This window comes from Arachis ipaensis, chromosome B06 (assembly GCF_000816755.2).
Source record: "Arachis ipaensis cultivar K30076 chromosome B06, Araip1.1, whole genome shotgun sequence".
In the NCBI taxonomy this organism is placed as follows: domain Eukaryota; kingdom Viridiplantae; phylum Streptophyta; class Magnoliopsida; order Fabales; family Fabaceae; genus Arachis; species Arachis ipaensis.
Window position 1 is genome coordinate 126,600,314 of NC_029790.2, and position 19,654 is coordinate 126,619,967.

Sequence of the window (19,654 nt, forward strand, 5' to 3'; positions counted from 1 at the left end):
TTTTAGTTTAACATTGAAAAATTTTTTGATATATTCATAAATATCTCTTCAATTTTTTTTAGATAATGTTATTTTTTTAAAAATAGTGAAAAAAAATTTATTTATAAAAATTCTGCCTAAACTGGTCCTATGAATATTGTAACATCTTATCACGCAAAGCCTTACACTTAAGTCGTAAAGTAGAGGTGGCGAGATATTACAATCTCTAAAAGAAAAATACATATATAATTATAATTAAAAGAATTCATATCTAGGAGTCTTGAAGAAGAAACTAAACAAAACAAAAAATCATGTTACACTTGCAAAGATATGCGTAAACCGGATAAATAAGATAAAAAAAAAAGGATAACACACGTATATATAAAGATTGAAGTTCCAAAGATACAACTATCAAGTTCCAAACTTGACCTGCGAAACTAAGACCGACCTGAGTATATATATCCAAAATATAAGACAAAACACATGTTTCTCTAAATCAACCTCTATGAGGGATACAAAATACACAAGGCGGAGAATCTATTCACACAAGAGTTCTTCGCTTTCAAAGAGTCTCCAGAATGCTTAGTGAGGTGCCTCGCGTCCTGCATCTAAAAACAACAATATATGTATGAAATGAGAACTAGGAGTTCTCAGCATGGTGAAGATGCCCACATAGATAATATATAAGGTCGCGAAAAAGTCAGAGGCATTCCTAAAACTCTGACACTCAAATTAATCTTAAAATTTATTTTAAACCAATAATATAGGTAATCTTACCAAGAGATTCTAGCCCTAGTATAACTCTGCACCTTTTGTCTCCTCCAAACCTTCGAATCACCAGTGGAACAATCTTCATCACACCTCCACCATATGAGCGGTCTCTTAGATACAAGTACAAACAAAACACAAGGAAAACACAGATATAGATAGCAGTTACAGCAGATAGGACAAGTAGCAATTAATTACAAATAAGCAACTAGGCAAACCAAGACAAATGCATACCCAAACAAATCATACAAATGCATATGATGTATGCCTGTCCTATAGCTGATGAGTCTCATCTGTCGATTATATAGCCAAACCCGACATGTCCGGTAGCGAACCCTGGACAAGAACACCAAACATGGAGCAAGTGGGACCAAACCGCAACCCTCGCATCTTACCCGTGTGCTTGGAGCAAGTGGACAACGCCACTACATCTTACCCAAAATCTCCAATTATATCTAGAGCAAATGGACACGCCGCTGTCTCTTAGCTGGTGACATATGACAATCAAATTCAATCCCATTTTCAATATAATTTCAATTTATTCAAAAGTCATTATTAAAATCAATCGCGTCATCCTCAATATCTCAATCATTCAACATTGTCCATGCATCGTAAATTAAATCATTCACTTCACAACTCTTCCTCAATGTCAATTTAACTCTGTCAATAGGTTCACTCTCTTTCTTAAGCCTAATTCTAATTATCGGACTTTAAACAGAATTTTCAGAAGTTTAAAAAACTTAGAAGAATGGTTGATAGTTCAAAAATCGTAAATTTTCAACAAAAAACAGTGGTTTTGGAGGGTTACAAGCTTGTCAGGAAGGTTGAGCAATTAAAAAGTTTTAGTATAAAACAGGAAATCGTGCGTACGCATAGTACTGTACGTACACACGCACCAGACGAGCTTTTCTTCGTGTGCGTACGCACAACTTGTAAAATCCCCAAAGTGTGGATACGCACACCCCTCGTGCGTACGCACAAGCTTCCCACACATTCTGGTCTATGCGTGCGCACGATAGTGTGCGTACGCACACATACTAGAGTTTCTAATTTTCAGAAATTTGCTGCAGAATTCAGTTTTACAATCTAAATTCTAAACGCGCATAACTTTTTCGTTAAAAATTATTTTTATTTCGTTCTTTGAATATCATAAACTTCATAGACCCAATTTTTATTCAAACAAGTTTCACAAGATTTGGGGATGCAGAAACCAAGTTATAGCCTGTCGAAATTTGTCAAAATTCACTTTTTACCCAAAAATTCTACGACATCCAAATTCAATATTTTTCCCAAATCTTTTCTTTTGAAAACAACACCAATCCGTATTTCAAAATCCTCGCTCGATTTAAAACCATGATTCCCTAACCCTCAATCTCAATTCATCATAAATCATTTTTTCACACACCAAATCCAAATTCCAACGAATGTACCCACATAAGCTTTCAAAGGTTCCAAACTCTAATTCATCTAATTCAGCCATAATGAGTCCAAATCAAGCATTTAAGATCTTCTATTTAACTTCAATTTCATATGCACACAATCTAATTTCAGACAATTTCACAATAATCAACATAAAATTCATTAATTCACTAATTTACAAAGATTCAAAGTTTTTTTATTTTACTCACTCAAAATTGGGATGAAACCCACTTATAATTCACGATAGAATATTCTTAAACATTCAAAATCACAATAATTCAACTTCTCCAAAATAAAAAAACGCGAAAATATAGAAGAAAAACTGGATACAAATTTTAAAGATTCTTACCACTTTGTTGGATTAGAATCGAAAATCTCGATGAGAAGATGCGTGGCTGCAAAAAACTCCTCAATCAGAGTTTGGAATCAAAAGTTATGGACGGTAGAAATTTGTGGGTTTAGGATTTCTCTTTCTTTCTTCTCCTCTCTTTCTATCGGTGAAGCATAATAAAAAATAAAAAATAAAGTTAAATGTTTGCTAAAGTTAGAGTATTATACGGCCAACTTGAATCCATTTAGACTTAATTCACTCAATTTAGCTGTTGATTTAATTTTAGAGTAAATTTTTTAAAATTAATATTAAAATTCGTATTTTAATTATTATTTTTTTTAAATTATAAAATTTAAATTTTTAATTTTTTAAAATAATAATTAATTTATTAATTATTTATTTATTAATCCTCGGGGTTTACACTCCTCCCCTTCCGTCAGCCGCGACTCCTTCTCTCTCTCTATGTTCCTATCTTACCGTCGTCGTCCAACATTACTACGGTGCTCCACCAGCAGTGTCTGTCCTTGTCACTACATCTCCCTCCCCTGAATTCTTCTTCCTCTGTTTGAAGCTTAGGTTCCATGATCACTCTTTTTCTTTGTTTAAGTTATTTTAGGGTTTAGTTATATGTTAATTTGTAGTTAGTAAGTGAAATTGGTTATCATTGGTTATCATATGCTAATTGGCATGTCTTAGAAGAATGGAATGTTAATTATGGTAGAGACTTCATGTTTTGTATTTGGTGAGTTTAGACCATTGAAGATAAATCTCCTTGTTAAAGCCTAAATAATTAATAATTAGCATTTTCTATGTAATTATATTAAATATTATTTCAGCTATTAGGTTTAATTTGCTTGCTTATGATATTTGAAGATATAAAATTAATATTATATAAATTATATTAATTATACATTGTACCTAAATCATCATATGTTGTTTGTATTAGTACTTGTGTCTTGAAATTATGCAATGTAATAGCTTTTATGAATTAATGAGAACATAAAGAATTAGTTCTAATTGAGTATTCATTATGTTAATTTATATCAATGCATAGGAATTATGAAACTATTATAAATAAATATGAAGTAATATATTATGAGGTCATTATTGCAAAATAAATCTCATGATAATTGGATAAACATGTATAATAATTATTTGCTAAAATTTCTGAGCATGACTCAAACAAAAATCTCGTCTTTTCAATGTATAAATAAGTTAATATATTTTGCTGAAAATGTTGTGAATTTAATTGATTTTTTATTGGTGCTGTGAATTGAGGTTGGTTGGATTGGAACCATAAAGGTGGATATATGTCTAATTTTAAGGGAGGTTATGTCAAATGTATTTTGAAATAATATAAATATTGAAGGATTTGTGTTGTATATATGCTGACTAGTGTTAATAGTATATTCTCTTTGACAGACATGATGACAGGTCGCAGAGGTAGAACGAGCAGGTCTCGTGGTCGTGGTAGAGGGAGGGTTTTTACTGGATCCCCAAGAACTGCTTAGTCATTACCCTCTACACTGACTACCCTGCCGACCCTTGTGACACCACAAGCGGCTCCAGCAAACCAGTAATTCATCATGGTCCTGAACCCAAACTACGTGAGTCCTTTTGCTACTCCCCTCTCTGCCCCCTATAGCTCCAACGACAAAGTCCGCGGTGGGTGATTCGTCTAATGCATTCCAACAGGATTTGACTTATTGGCATGCAGGCATGAGTACATACTATTTTAATGTCTTTTATTCGCAATCTATTTTAAATTTATTAAGTTTTATGTGTTTTTATGTGTTTAGTAATCTTAAGTTTTTCATTAATAGGTTTTCACCAAAAAGCAATACATGTATAATGACACGTTATCTTAAACAATTTTTAGGGCTCTTTTTTATTTATTTTCTTAGGTTCTTAATTAAATTTCCTATGATTGTTAATAGACTTTAATAATTAATCAAATATTTAGAATTGGAATAGTATTTTTATGTTTTCAGAAATTTTGGGCTAAAAAATGGCAAGAATCAATGTCTTTTCACCAGGAAAGCATAAAGAAAATAAAAGCATGGCCCACGAAACAAAAGCCACACAAGCAAATGGCATACACAAGGCCCATGCCCGGCGGCCTCCTTCCAGCCCTAACCTTTTCATGCTCAAGTGACCATAACTTGAGTTACAGAGGTTCAAATGAGGTGGTTCTACTTACGTTAGAAAGCTAATGTCTAAAGATTCAAAATGATATGCATATCTCTATAGTGGACATTTATTTTCAGCCACGTACCACCTTGTCAGGACGATCCTCACTCTTCTATAAAATGGTGTGTAATCGTACGTGACTTTCTGACTGTTGTGTACAGTACTACAGTGTTACTCAATAACTAAAAAAAGAAACAAAAGAAAGAAAATGAATTCCCGGCTAGCTTGACAGAAGGGTCAGTGCGTCTTCTGAGATTCAAATTTCGTAACGTCACACGCAAACAAGCCTCTTTGTCTTCTTCTCCCTCCATTTTTGGTAATTTAACTCCTTCGTCACTTCTCCGAATTCCAAAGCACGTAGAAAATCTTCTGTGTTCTTTACTATTAATTTTGTTTCGTTATTAGATTCCTGTATTCATCGTCAGAGTTTAGGGTTTCGGTTTCTGTATGCACTGTATTTGCATGGCTCCACATTGTGAATTTCCACCGTTACATGCTTACATGTTGTTTTAATAAATAAATAAATAAATAATTGAAAAGCTGCATGTAACTTAGATCCATGGCGAGCTATTCATTTTCCCTCCAAATAAGCGAGGTTGATTTTTCAAACATTCGACACTCGTGGCTCGGTTTTCAACGTGATCCTTTTGTTCCTTTACTTTTTCTCCATTTTCTTTATGCTAACCTTCTTTTGCTAGGGTTTGTTGTTCTGTGGTACGTGGTTCAGGGTTTAACGTTATGTGGGTGGTCATGATATTTTAAATTGGATTTGTGTGGATTTTGTTTTTTAGGAGACAATTTTACTTATTGCGTCTTTGTATTATTTGTTGAACATTCAGAGTTGGTACTCTCGATTTTATGATCGATTGATGCATGCTACCTATAGGCAAGATGAAGTGTTATGTTATTGCTATCCCTAAAGAAGAAGAAAAAAAAAAAATGGATTATTTTATCGAGTTTGAGTTGAGTTTACAAATGATTATAAAAGGTATTATTTGACCATTTTTTTTTACTATACTAATAGTTGAGAAGGGGCTGTTAGTTGCGGGTTCTTTACCTTTTTTGAAGTTCATTTTAATATAAATGCATCTTCTCCATTCCAAAGTCACGATAATTTGTAATGGATGCTCAGAAGTCTATTCAACTGAGCATGGAGAGGATTGATACTTTTACAGTGTTTGTTTGATTTCTTTTAACGGTTTTCTCATTTGATATGTTTTTACTAACAATAATAATAATAATAATGAACATGTCACCTTGTTTTCAAACTTTTATGAAGGAAACAAAGAAGACAGCTTTGCCCTGTTTTTGTACCCTTGTTTAGAAACATGAACTTTTGTTTGTATTGGCTAAAGGTTACCAGTTGTTGTAAGAGTTCAAGTATCAACAAGTGACATTGTTTTTTCCATTGGCTTTTCAAAATGTTGTATTCTGATCATCTGCATAAGCAACGTGTATTCTTTCAAGAAAGCTCACAAAAAATCCAAGTTGTTTAGAGTGTATTTTTTGCACAAGAGCAAATGCATTTATGTTCCAGAAGGAGATACACTTTATATTGAAAATTTTACTGGTCCTTACTTGCTAAATAATTAGTAGCCTTCGCAAATTATGCCGTATTGATCTTTTGGTTTTGGAAAGCCTATAGAGAAACACCTGACTATAGGCATCCAGTGGTTAAAATATGTTGAATTGCTTAAACCATAGCTTTTGTTATTACTAGTTTTGAATGTGTATAACACATAACTGAAATGTTGCTTAAACATAACTTATGTTTCATCACTTTAATAATTTTAGTGGCATATCTCATTTTTCACCCTCTTCTCTGTTTCCTGTGCAGATTGAAGGTTTATGTGTGTTATTATTAAATCCAGTGTTCATGGTTTATGCTCTTCTCTGTCTTCTAACTATGTGAGGAAGCCACACGTAAAGAGTTGAGACAAGAGAAAAGTATGGAGTGCAATAAAGATGAGGCAGTTAGGGCCAAAGAAGTGGCAGAGAGGAAATTATCTGAAAAGGACTACGTTGGTGCAAAAAGGTTTGCTCTCAAGGCTCTTAATTTGTATCCTGCACTGGAGGGTCTTACCCAGTTTGTGACAACCTTGGATGTTTATATCTCCGCCGAGAAAAAAATAAGTGGAGTAACAGATTGGTATGGTGTACTTGGAGTGACTCCTTCTGCTGATGATGAGACAGTTAAAAAGCAGTACAGAAAGCTGATTCTCGCTCTTCATCCTGACAAAAACAAGTCTCCGGGTGCGGACGGTGCGTTTAAGCTTGTTTCTGAGGCATGGACTTTGCTATCAGATAAGGCGAGAAGACTAGCATATAATCAGAAGAGGAGTTCAACAGGGTTTCAGCATAATGCTCCCAACCACGTTGTGTCGCAACCAAAAGCACCCAATCCAAATAGGATGGCAACTCCAAATGCAAGAACTGGAAGTAATAATGCTCAGGCTCCTCCAACATCCGTTCCTCCTCCATATAGAATGGTTGATACCTTTTGGACTATCTGTACTCGTTGTAGTGCACGACTTCAATATCTCAGGATTTATTTGAATGTTGCGCTACGATGTCCAAACTGTAATCAGGCGTTTGTGGCTGTAGAGAAGGTTCCACCTGCTGATGGTGTTAAGTCTTTTAATTGTTCCGCTCAGCAACATCAACAAAATTCTCAGCCTCGTGCTGGTGGTTGGGATCACCCCACTACTAATCCAGGAAGAACTCATTCAGTTTCTCAAAACATAGAATCAAGCAGTGTGCGAGGCAGGTCTTCTTTTAGTAACACAAACTCCCAGTACGCTCCTCACTCAAGAATGCATGGTTTTGCTAGCAAAGATAGTTCAGCATCTACTCCAGCTGCATCTACTAAGCAGCAGGCAACTGTGAAATCAAGAAGCACATGTGAGGGTGCTCCTTCAATTGCTGCAAGGGAGAGCAGTCACATGTACAAGAGGTCTGATGGTTCTTTCTATAATGTCCAAAGAACTGTAAAGAAAATGAGATCAGATGACATTCACATGGGTATAGAAACGACACATGGTTTTTCACGTTTTACTAACAAGCATCGCGGCATGAGAGAGTTGTCAACGTATGAATTGCGAAACATGTTGAGCAATAAAGCACAGAATGAGATTCGCAAGAAACTCCAAGAATGGAAATCAACAGCTGAAGATAAGGTTACAAACAAGGACAAAGGAACCGAGACACAAAAAGGCACGTTAAAGGACAAAACTTGTTCAGAGAAGCAGGAAGATAAGGTTATGAACAAGGACAAAGGAAATGTGAGACAAAAAGGCTTGTTAAATGACAAAACAACTGGTTCGGAGAAGCATGAAGATTCCACCATTAATGGTAATGGACATCTGGAAAGGGATCCTGTTCCCGTCACATCTGATGATATTGGAAAGGAGAACCAAGACTATGTGATTCCCGTTACTGATTCTGATTTTCACAATTTTGACTTGGAAAGAGCTGAAAATTCCTTTGCAGAGGACCAGGTCTGGGCAGCTTACGATGATGATGATGGAATGCCTAGATTTTATGCTAAAGTTCAAAAGGTGATGTCAACGAAGCCATTTAAAATGAGTGTCAGTTGGCTTAACTCTCGAAGCAACAAGGAGTTGGGCCCGATGGATTGGATAGGTTCTGGTTTTTATAAAACTTGTGGGGATTTCACGATCGGCAAACGTGAAATAACTGGATCGTTAAATTCCTTTTCCCATAAGGTTAGATGGGCAAAAGGCAACAGAGGAATTGTTCGCATCTTTCCGAGGAAGGGGGATATCTGGGCACTTTATAGAAACTGGTCTCCTGATTGGAATAAAGATACTCCTGATGAAGTGAAGCACAAGTATGATATGGTGGAAGTACTTGATGATTTCAATGACAAGCAAGGTGTACTTGTTACACCACTTATCAAGGTTGATGGTTTTGTGGCAGTGTTTCAGAGGATTGAAGGTCATGATCTGGTAAGGAAGATTCCCAAAGTGGAGATGTTTCGATTCTCTCATCAGGTTCCTAATTACTTGCTTACAGGACAAGAAGCTCCTAATGCTCCAAGGGGTTGTCAAGAGTTGGATCCAGCAGCCACCTCTTTAGACCTCCTTCAGACAAAGAATGAAGCCAATGAGGCATTGGACAATGTTGAAAAATCAAAGGAAGACACAAGTTAGTTACCTGAGAAATATGCTTCAGAACCGAGTAGAGTAGAAAATTTAGGTAAGGATGGTAGATGGACAAAGAATGATAGATGAACTCTGCACAGTATAGAACGTTAGGTGAATGCATGAGAATATTATTGATTTTGTAACCCCAATGTGAACAGCCTATAGTGCTTTACGGTGATAAATCTGGGACTTACTATTTTGTTTTCCATGTAGGTATAGATATGCTAAAAGGTCAATGATATAGTCATTTCTACAAGCAAAATGATTAACTCAGAAGTTTTGGTGTGTTGTTTTGGTGCCTAGTCTGTCTTGTTAAGTTTGTGGTAACTCGCATCAAATTCATTGTTTACTTACATCTATGAAATTTCTGTTTGATATTCAATTCCAATGATGTTTCTAATACAAGTTTCACTGTCATTGTTTATTTTTAGTTGCGATGATGATACAGAATTTGTTTTCTGCCTTGCAAAGCAAATGCCTTCTCAATAGGTTCTAGTGGAGGTTATATGATAGCACAACTTTGTACCATTAGTTTGATGGTTGTTATTTTCGTTTCGTAATTACGTTAAGGAGGATTTCTTATCCAATATTAGCATGTTTGACCTCTTAGTCTTAGGAATAGCTTTTTCCTTTTTCCTTTTTTTTTTAATCTTAAAAAGTTGTGTTTTATTTTTCTTAAAAAATAGAAAGCAGTTTTCAGGTAATTAACATGTCACCGGATTCGGTAATCCTAGAACGTTTGGACCATTAAATGGTCCCATAACAAAGCATGTTTTTTAAATTTTTTAATAACTGCTAAATAGTCTTTATTTAATTTTAATTACAAATTAATATTATATATTATTTAATTATAAAATTAATTTTTTATTTTATAAATTATTGTTTTATTATTCATCTATTATGTTTATTAATAATCAAAAACTAAAATAATAACAAATTAGATCTTCTATTAATCATAATAAATATTTTGCAATCTTAATCGATCGTAGTTTTATCATTGATCCGTTACATACATATTGGATTGAGAGAATCGTGTTTGTTAGAAATTCAATCGACATTGGATGCACAAACAAACCACGGCACGTGGGGTTTCTTTATTCAATCTATTGCTCGTATTACCCAATCGATTGAAATCTCAAAGCAATTTGAGAAATACATAGAAACACGGGAATAAACCGTATTTAACAAGAATTTTTTTTCATTATAAATTTAAAAAAATCATTATTTTTTAACAAAAATAAGACTTATTCATGTGTACTCTTGTATATTCCTATAATGGTTGCCATTGTCTATTGTGACGATTAATAATTTGAGTTATCCATTTTTCTTAGAATTTGAAGGGAAGTTTGTCTTGCTCCATAAAAAAAATTTGTATATGAGAAATTAAAGTTAAAAAATTGGGTTTTGGAAAATAATAATTTTTTTATTTTATTTCAGAAAAAATCCATTACTAAAAACTAAAAAAAATATTTTTTTATTACACAATCAATTGCATGAATAAAGAATCGAAACAAATAATTACAAAATTAGAGACTAATCTTGATTTTGTAATTAAAACAATGGATTGTTTTCTAAACACTACAGTGAAAAATTCGATTGGATCTCTATCACCAACCGTGATTATCAATTAATGATGAATAAATATTGGATATTAAAGAGATGGATAAACAATAAAGAAAAATTGGATATTAAGTAGATGGATAAACAATGAACAAAAATAATGAAAAAATTGATAATCAATCATATTGATAAACGATTCTAATGGTAGGATTGATTAATTGTTGATAGATTATTCACCAATTTATAATCTTAATATTAAAGAAAATATAAGATTAGAGTATCTAAATCAAAATAAAAATTTAAAATTTGAAGATAAAATTTTAAAGATAAGATAGATGAATAATAAAATAATAATTTATAATCACGAGCAGAAAAATTTAGAGAAGCTTAACATATAACGCATTGCACAATTCAATCGATTGGGTAATACAACCAATCCATTGAATTGTGAAAATTTATATTGCTTTGAAGACTTAAATCGACTGGATAATATGACCAATCGATTCAATACGAAAAATCCCACATATTGAATTTCTAACAAACACGATTTTTCCAATCCAATACGTATATAACGGATCAATGATAAAATTATGATCAATTAAGATTGTAAAATATTTATTACGATTAATAGAAGATCTAATTTGTTATTGTTTTAATTTTTTATTATTAATAAACAGATAGATGAATAATAAAATAATAATTTATAAAATAAAAAATTAATTTTATAATTAAATAATATATAAAAGATTAATTTGTAATGAAAATTAAATAAAGACTATTTAGCAGTTATTAAAAAACTTAAAAAACATGTTTTGTTATGGGACCATTTAATGGTCCAAACGTTCTAGGACCATCGAATCCGGTACCAATTAACATGGGTATGTCTAAAACGACCATAACAACTCATTGCGCATTAGATGTGTCACATTTATATAAACCATTAGATTTCATTAAATGAAAATCAAAGGCTAATATAAGAAAAGAGCATTGATAAAGTAACCACTTTATTATAAACACCTTTCATATTTTGAAAACAAAAATTCTTTCTGTACTCTTTCTGCTAGGGTTTAAGTATGAGTGACAGAGTGAGCGAGGGTTCACAAAGAGGGTGACACACAGTGAGGTAACTGGTAATGCCGTCGGTAAAACTAGGAGGGAGAGCGTCGGGGGATTTGTATTTGGTGAGAAGGAGGAGGGTACTAGAGTTTCTAAGGAAAAACATGGCTTTCAAAAGGTTTCCTTCCGCGACATGGTGACTGGACAGAAGTCTCCATCTCCTATGCTTTGGAATGAGGCTTTAGATGGAGAGAGGCTAGCCAAGGTGATCAAAGAGAACCACGAGGATTCGCATCCTCCTCGGGTCATCTTCTCAGAAGAAGGGCTGGCGGCATTATCTGTACCATATAAGGAAGCGATCGTCGTCAAAGTCTTGGGCAAGCATATGAGTTACACGACGATGGTGCATAAGCTGGGTATGGTGTGGAGATTGAAGGGTGGGTTTCAAGTTCTGGACGTAGGAAATGGTTATTTTCTAGTGAAATTTGATGCTTTCGAAGATCGGGAGAGGGTATTACTTGGTGGTCCTTGGATGATATCTGGGTTCTATCTTGCTGTAAAGAGGAGGAGATTTTTGGATCCACCATGGTATGGGTACGCTTTTATGGCTTAGGAATTCGTTACTACCATGAGAAAGCTATGTTGAGGATTGCTGCTGCGGTGAAAAAGCCAGTGAAAGTCGATGTAGCAACTAAGATGGCAGCAAGAGGGAAGTATGCGAGGACTTGTGTGGAGATTGATTTAGGCGTTCCTATTACTCGTAGTGTTGAGGTGGATAGGAGGGTTTTGGATGTTGAATATGAAAGCCTTGAGTTGGTCTGCAATATGTGTGGTTGTTATGGGCATGTTGGTGTGGACTGTAAATTGATTAGTTCAATTTCGGTGAACATTGATAAAACAGGGGTGAATGAAGACAAGGAACAAGATCATGAGAAGATGGATCAGGTGCCATTTTCTTCTAATATTGAGAAGCCTTTTGTTTTCGGTAGTGCTACAATTGGGATAGAGAAGAATAAGGATAAGGAAGTGCTTGTAATGGAAGGGACACATGCAGGGGATACAACGTGGACCAAGGTGGAAAGAAAGGCAAAGGGCAAGAAGGTCTTTTTGGGTAGGCATGACCAGGATAAGTCCAAAAAAGTTTATGTGGATAAATCTTCTAATTTTGTTGCTAAAGGAGAACCTGCTATGAAAGGCAATAATGGGGTTGAATCATCTTTACACATAAGTAAGGGCAATCAAGTGCTAAAAGAAGCGAGGAACTTTAAATTAGTTTCGTCAAGTTTTACCTCTGCTCAAGGTGTGACGGGTGGCAAGTAAGGACCTGGTTCAGAATGGGCAGGGGCTTATTCGCAAGGCGCGGGGACTTCTAAAACGCCATTCAGAAGCAATTTAAAGAGATTAAGGCCTAATTCTCTTCAGAATTCCCCGGTTGAGAATGGGTACAATGTGGTTACAGTGGTGACCCCACTCACTACCCTCAAATAATCTGAGGTGTGGGTCTCACTCCAAGTAATATTAATATAGATTGTGCAAACATTATAGCTTGGAATGTGAGAGGAGATAGAAATAAGTTGGCTCGGGTGTATCTGAAACAATTGGCAAAGAATTTTCATCCGTACGTTTTTATCATTTTAGAGACTCATTGTGCTTTCCAAAAGGTGGCTGTCTTTTGGAACAGATTAGGTTATACTCCTATTCATATTGAAGAAGCTCAGGGACATAGTGGAGGTATTTGGGTGCTCTCTGCATGGCCCGGAGTATCTTGCAATGTCGTGGCAGCGAGTTCGCAAGTGGTGTGTGTTGAGTTTTTGAATGGCGGTTTCTCTTGGGTCTGTGCAGCAATTTATGCAAGTCTCGTTCCTAGCATAAGGGAAGAAGCTTGAAGGGTTTTGACAAATTTTTTCAGAAATTATTCAGGTCCTTTATTAGCTATTGGGGATTTTAATGAGATCCTTCTTTCATATGAGGTTAAAGGTGGGAACTTTGTCTCTCGAAGGGTAGAGCGGTTTGGAGCTCTCCTAGATGAGTGTGGTTTAATTGATTTGGGAGCTCATGGATCCTTGTACACTTGGTTCAGACATATGCAGGGTAATCGGTTCATCTCGAAGAGGTTGGATAGGGCTGTGGCTACTGATGCTTGGTGTTTTCGTTTTCCGGAAAGCTATGTGGAGAATTTGGCGAGGATGCACTCTGACCACTGTCCCATTATGGTGCGATGTCAAGGTAATGATAGAAGAGTCGGGGTAAAACCTTTTCGTTTTCAAGTAGCTTGGTCTTATCACCCAAGTTTTTCGTCGGTGGTCAGGGGTGCTTGGGACAAGGGTAGACCCAATCCTATTCGTTGCCTTTCTTAGGTCAGAGATGATGCTTTGGCCTTTAACCGAGATGTCTTTGGGAATATTTTTAAAAGAAAGAGGGAATTGGAGAGGCGTGTGACCAGTATCCAATAGAGAATGGAGAGAGTTGATGCTTTATCCCTTATGCAGGAAGAAAGGGAGTTACAGGCTAAATATAGTAATCTGCTTATGCAAGAGGAGTTGTTTTGGTGTCAAAAATCCCAAGAGCACTGGGTCAAATTTGGAGATAGGAATACTAAGTTCTTTCATATGCAAACCATTATGCGGAGGAAGCGTAACAAGGTTCAGGGGTTGTTTTGGAGGATGGAAGATGGAGTATTGATCCGCAAGAACTCGAATAATGTGCAATTGGATTTTATAGAGATCTTTTTTGTAATGTAGAACAGGTAGAACTTGATGTGATGAGGATCAGGAATTACCTTCTTTATCTCGTGAAGCTATTGAAAGTCTCATAAGAAATATTTCTAAAGAATAGGTTAGGAAGGTGGTTATGGGCATGAACTCTTTTAAGGCCCTAGGTGCCGATGGTTTTCAGGCTTTTTTCTTCAAGGAATATTGGAAAGTGGTTGGTACAGAGGTATGGGAACTTGTTAAGAAGGTTTTCGCTAGGTTTGATCTGGATAGTGCTCTGTTTGACACTTTGGTGGTGCTGATTCCTAAAGTTGATAACCCGTCTCGCATGAAAGAGTTTCGTCCTATCAGCCTCTGTAATGTCATCTACAAGATTATAACTAAGGTGGTTGTGGAAAGGTTACGGCCTTTTCTACAAGATATAGGGAGGGTTTATTCCTGAAAGGGGTACTCCAGACAATATCATTGTAGCCCAGGAAGTTCTCTATTTTATGAAGAAAACCAAATCAAAGAAAGGTGTTCTTGCTTTTAAAATTGACCTAGAAAAGGCTTATGACAGGGTGAGCTAGGAGTTTTTGGAGCAATCTCTCCTAATGTTTGACTTTTCAGGTACTATTGTTTCTCTTATTATGAAATGTGTAAAGTCTTCCTCCCTTTCTCTAATGTGGAATGGTAACCGGTTGGATGGTTTTCAGCCAAAGAGGGGTTTGAGGCAAGGAGACCCGATGTCTCCTTATTTATTTGTTATTTGTATGGAGAGGTTGAGTTGCCTCATTGCTAGGCAAGTGGAGGTTGGTAGATGGAAACCAGTGACTGTGTCTAGGGGAGGTCCTGTAATCTCCTATCTCCTTTTTGCAGACGACCTTATCCTTTTTTGCAAAGCGAAGAAATCTCAAGTGCTTCAAGTTTTGGACACTATGGCCACCTTTTGCAGAGCATCTGGTATGAAGGTGAATTTTGACAAATCTCGTGCTATCTGTTCTATGAATGTTTCTAGACAACGCAAGAATCTCTTCATTGGTATTTTTTCTATCCGATTTGCTAATTCTCTGGGAAAATACCTTGGTGTCCCCCTCAAGCATGGCAGAGTTACTAAAACTGATTTTAATGATGTGGTTGATAAGCTTACTAATAGGCTAGCATCTTGGAAAGGTCGCTTCCTTAATAAAGCTAGTCGGATTTGCCTTGCTAAATCAATTTTATCTTCTATACCTATTTATAGGATGTAAGTAAGCCTTTTTCCATCAGGTGTTGCTCTAACATTGATAAGTTTACTAGAAGTTTCATTTGGTGTGGTAGTCATAATCACCGTGGTCTTCATTTAGCATCTTGGAGAGTTTTGACGACTCCGAAAAAGTTTGGAGGTCTTGTTTTGTGGGAGTCGCGGTTGGTCAATTTTTCTTTATTAGGAAAGCTAGTTTGGCAAATTTTGATGAATCAAGAGAAACTGTGGGTCAAGATTATGCTTCAGAAATACCTCCAGAATAGAAACCTATTTGCAGTTAAAGCAATGGGTTCTTCATCGTATATATGGAAGTCTATTATGCACTCAGCTTCCGTATTAAAGGAAGGATTTGTTTGGGAAGTGGGAGCTCTTTCTAAGAATTTCTGGTTTGACTCTTGGTTGCACTCTAGGCCAGTAGGAGCGAGGGTTGAATTTCTTGATATCTGTGAGGCTGCTTTGACCATTGAAGATGTTTACCGTGATGGAGTTTGGCATTTGGAGAGGATTTACTCTTTTATTCCTAGGGACTTAAGGGAAGACATTCTTAGTTTAGTACATATTTCGGCTTCTGGTCGTGATTTGGGTTGGAGTTGGGAGCACACTCTTTACTCTGCTAAACAAGGATATTTATGGTTAATTCAGAATAAGTTGAAATGGGATAGGAATATCAATTGGCTTTGGCTTTGGAAGGCGCGGGTCCCTGAAAAGTTGAGGCTCCTAGTGTGGCTTTGCCTTCATGATGCTGTACCAACTCAATATCTGCGTTTTCGGCGGCATCTCTCCTCCTCATCCTTATGTACACGTTGCAATCAACTTTTGGAGACAATTCTTCATTGTTTTCGGGATTGTGAAGTGGTGCGATCAGTTTGGATTTCTCTAGGTTTTTCTGATGTGTGTTTCTTTGGCTCTCACGAGGTGCATGATTGGTTCAAGCATGGCCTCCTCAATGAAGGTTGTTCCAAATTTGCAGCTATAATATGGTCAATTTGGCAAGACAGAAATATGGGTAATTTTCAGGGAGTTTTTGGATCTGCTGGGTCAATTGCATACAAGGCTCGCAGGTGCATGGTGGATTTTGAATATACAACTCGGAATAAAGTGTGTTGCATCCAGGGATTAAAACCTCTGTCTTGGTCTCTGCCAGAACCTGGTGCTTGGAAGTTAAATTGTGATGGGAGTGTGAACTTGGGGGATGATTGTGCTGGTTTTGGGTGGGTAATTCGCGATAGCTCCAGTCAATGGGTAATGGGATGTTCAGGAAATTCCTTTGGATCTAGTGTCATCAAGATGGAGTTGTGGAGTATATGGAAAGGTTTGGCTTGGGCTTGGGAGGCGGGTCTTAAGCTTGTTGTCTGTGAGACAGATTGCGCAGCAGCTTTTAAGCTAGTGACTGGTTGGCAAGTTCCACTCTGGCATCTTGAAAAAGAAGTGATACAACTGATCTTTGACTTGAAGTTAAGAAGGGATTGGGATATTCGTTTTGAGCTTATCTCGAGAGAAGCTAATGTCGTGGCAGATCGGTTGGCAAAGATGGGATCTGGAGGTAGCGGAACTGATGAGGTTCACCTTTGGCACCAGCCACCAAAAGTGGTTTGTCCTCTCTTACTGTTAAGAACCTGATTTCTTTTCTTTTTCTTTTCTGCTCTTTTGTTTTTTCTCTTGGTTGTTCACCAAAAAAAAAAAAAAAACACCTTTCATGATATAGGCATATAATTAGATGATGATAATTTAGGAATGATTATGGCTTTATAAATTGAAAAGGAAAGAAAATCACATATTGTTTTAGTTCATGCTCTTTTTAGTTTTTAGTAACAACTAACAAGTGTAATAACCCGATACACGTAATAAAATTGAAATTATAATTTTAAGGTTTTTTAAATTAATTTAAATTATAATAATTTCACTAATAAAAAAAGTAAAGAGTTATGTATTGTTTGTTTTTTCTTAATTTAGTGTTAATTGTATTAACTCTAAAATAGTTATTAACCAGTTTTAGTAATTTACTTTCTTCAATAAATCAGACATATATACTGAATGTGACCATAAATAATATAGTAATATCTAAATCTACCAACAAATTATTAGAGAATTCTAATGTAAAAAGTTCTCCATTAAACAATAAATAATTTAAGGCAAATTCTACTGTGTAGATGGAGAATTCCATCTACATGTGTAGATGACACGTGTATGCTTATCATGAATATAATGTGTTTTGCATCATAATGGAGGGAGACAAGTTCTCTGCAGCAATGGGCTCCACTTGAAAGGTAGGTTTGCCGGGATTTTTAAATAATTTAATTATTTAATTATCGAAATATATAATTTGTAGCGTATTTATTAATTTACATTGCATTGATTTATTTCGTTTATATTGTAAATGAGATATGTGTATTTGTAAATATAAAAATATAATATTTTAAAAATAATAAAAAATATTAATAATTTAAATTGAACCAGACTCTTAAAAATTAAACGTTTTAAACAATATAAAAAATAGATAATTTCAAATTAAATAATAAAAAAGATGGGGAGAGAAAATGGCCGATTTTAAAATAATAGGAAGAGAGAGATGATTTTAACTAACTAATTAATGAGCGACTGGACGTATCACGTAATTTGAAACTGTCCATTTAAAATCAATATATTATTTTCTTAAAAACTAACCCATTTAAACTAATAATAAAAATGTGATGTAAATTGATAAATATACTACAAATTATATATTTTGATAATTTAATAATTAAATTATTTATTTAAAAAAAATCCCCGCAAGCCTACCTTTTAGTGGAGTCCATTACTGCAGAGAACTTGTCTCCCTCCATTATGATGCAAAACACATTACATTCATTATAAGCATACACGTATCATCTACATATATAGATAGAATTCTCCATCTACATAGTAGAATTCGCCATAATTTAAACTCACTAAATAACAACTCAACACTAATCTTTGATACTTGCAAAATATATACCTGAAACAATTCTAATATTCTCAAGTTATAAATGTACAATAAGAATGCATTACCCATTAATACCTAGACTTTGTCAATTTTTTAAATTGATAATAATAAATTTTAATAAATTAATAAATTTAATTAAGAGATTTCGTTATTATCTTTTCATTATAAGCTCTCAAAAACTTCTCTATATACCGCATTCATCGTGCAGTTATCTTCTAAGTATATGTGATTTTGTAACAGCACTCGCAGACCATCTTAGCTTTACCCGTTATTCTTACCTTTATTTTTCAAACTTTTTTATTACATAATCTACCATAGGTAATACCGTTAATAGAATCGTAGGCCATTAGGTATGAAAAATAATAAATGGAAAAAGAATTATGTTTGGAGTACGAATTTTTTAGATGATAAATAATTATTACAATTCACTATTACTCCTTATATACACACACACACACACTCATTATACACGGTAATAATTAGCCAATATTTTTAATGGAGATACTTGTGTAAAAATTATGCCATTATCTTTTATTAACCTTTATGATTAATTTAATGGAGATACTTGCTCAATATATATGCTATCTACATTAATTATGTGCCAATATTTTTAGGAAAGAACTAAAAAAAGAGATATATAAATATATATAATATTGTTGCTCTATAGAAAGCAGATATAAATTACTACGTTCTTTTTTATTATATTATACAACTTAAAGTTATAGTATCATGTTATTATTAATTATAGATACTTGCTACAATTATATCAAATTTAATTATGACTCTAAATAAATTAAATACATAACAATCAATATTATTTTTTTCTTTTTTACATTTAATATTTACTGTAAATATAAAAAATAAAATAATTAATAAATAAAGATATGAGTAAAAAATAAAACATAATAATTAAAATTTAATTTGTTAACTAATTAATTTTATGTCCATACAATATTATTGTTGTTGTTGTTGTTGTTGTTGTTGTTGTTGTTGTTGTTGTTGTTGTTGTTGTTGTCGTCGTCCACTAATTAAAGTAGAAGATAAAGAACTATATAATTAACAAACCATTATTAGAATGAGTGAGAATTATAGTATGAATTATTATAAATACAACTATCTACTAATAAAATTATTGCACATGAATAAGAATTAGAATTATATCAATTAATATAATTAAAATGAATAAAAATATCAATGATTGATAATTAGTTTAATAATGCATTAAATATTGATTTGATATAATTATAATAAAGATATTTTTGTAAAATAATATAATTATATATTACT

At 34.3% G+C, this 19,654-nt stretch overlaps 1 protein-coding gene and 1 long non-coding RNA gene across 2 annotated transcripts; one reads left to right on the plus strand and one right to left on the minus strand.

The window, feature by feature from the left end:
• LOC110263575 lies at nt 341–2,676 on the minus strand. The gene is made up of 3 exons (XR_002349399.1): nt 2,516–2,676; nt 757–840; nt 341–587 (listed from the first exon to the last, which is right to left on the minus strand). It is a non-coding gene; the product is annotated as an uncharacterized LOC110263575 (long non-coding RNA).
• LOC107647573 lies at nt 4,874–8,923 on the plus strand. The gene is made up of 2 exons (XM_021105045.1): nt 4,874–5,003; nt 6,525–8,923. Exon 2 carries the CDS (start codon nt 6,637–6,639, stop codon nt 8,857–8,859), a length of 2,223 nt encoding a protein of 740 aa, XP_020960704.1. The 5' UTR covers nt 4,874–5,003; nt 6,525–6,636; the 3' UTR covers nt 8,860–8,923.

Excerpts from the sequence above, each read along its gene's own strand:
- LOC107647573 (XM_021105045.1), top strand. The coding sequence starts at position 6,637 with ATGGAGTGCAATAAAGATGAGGCAGTTAGGGCCAAAGAAGTGGCAGAG.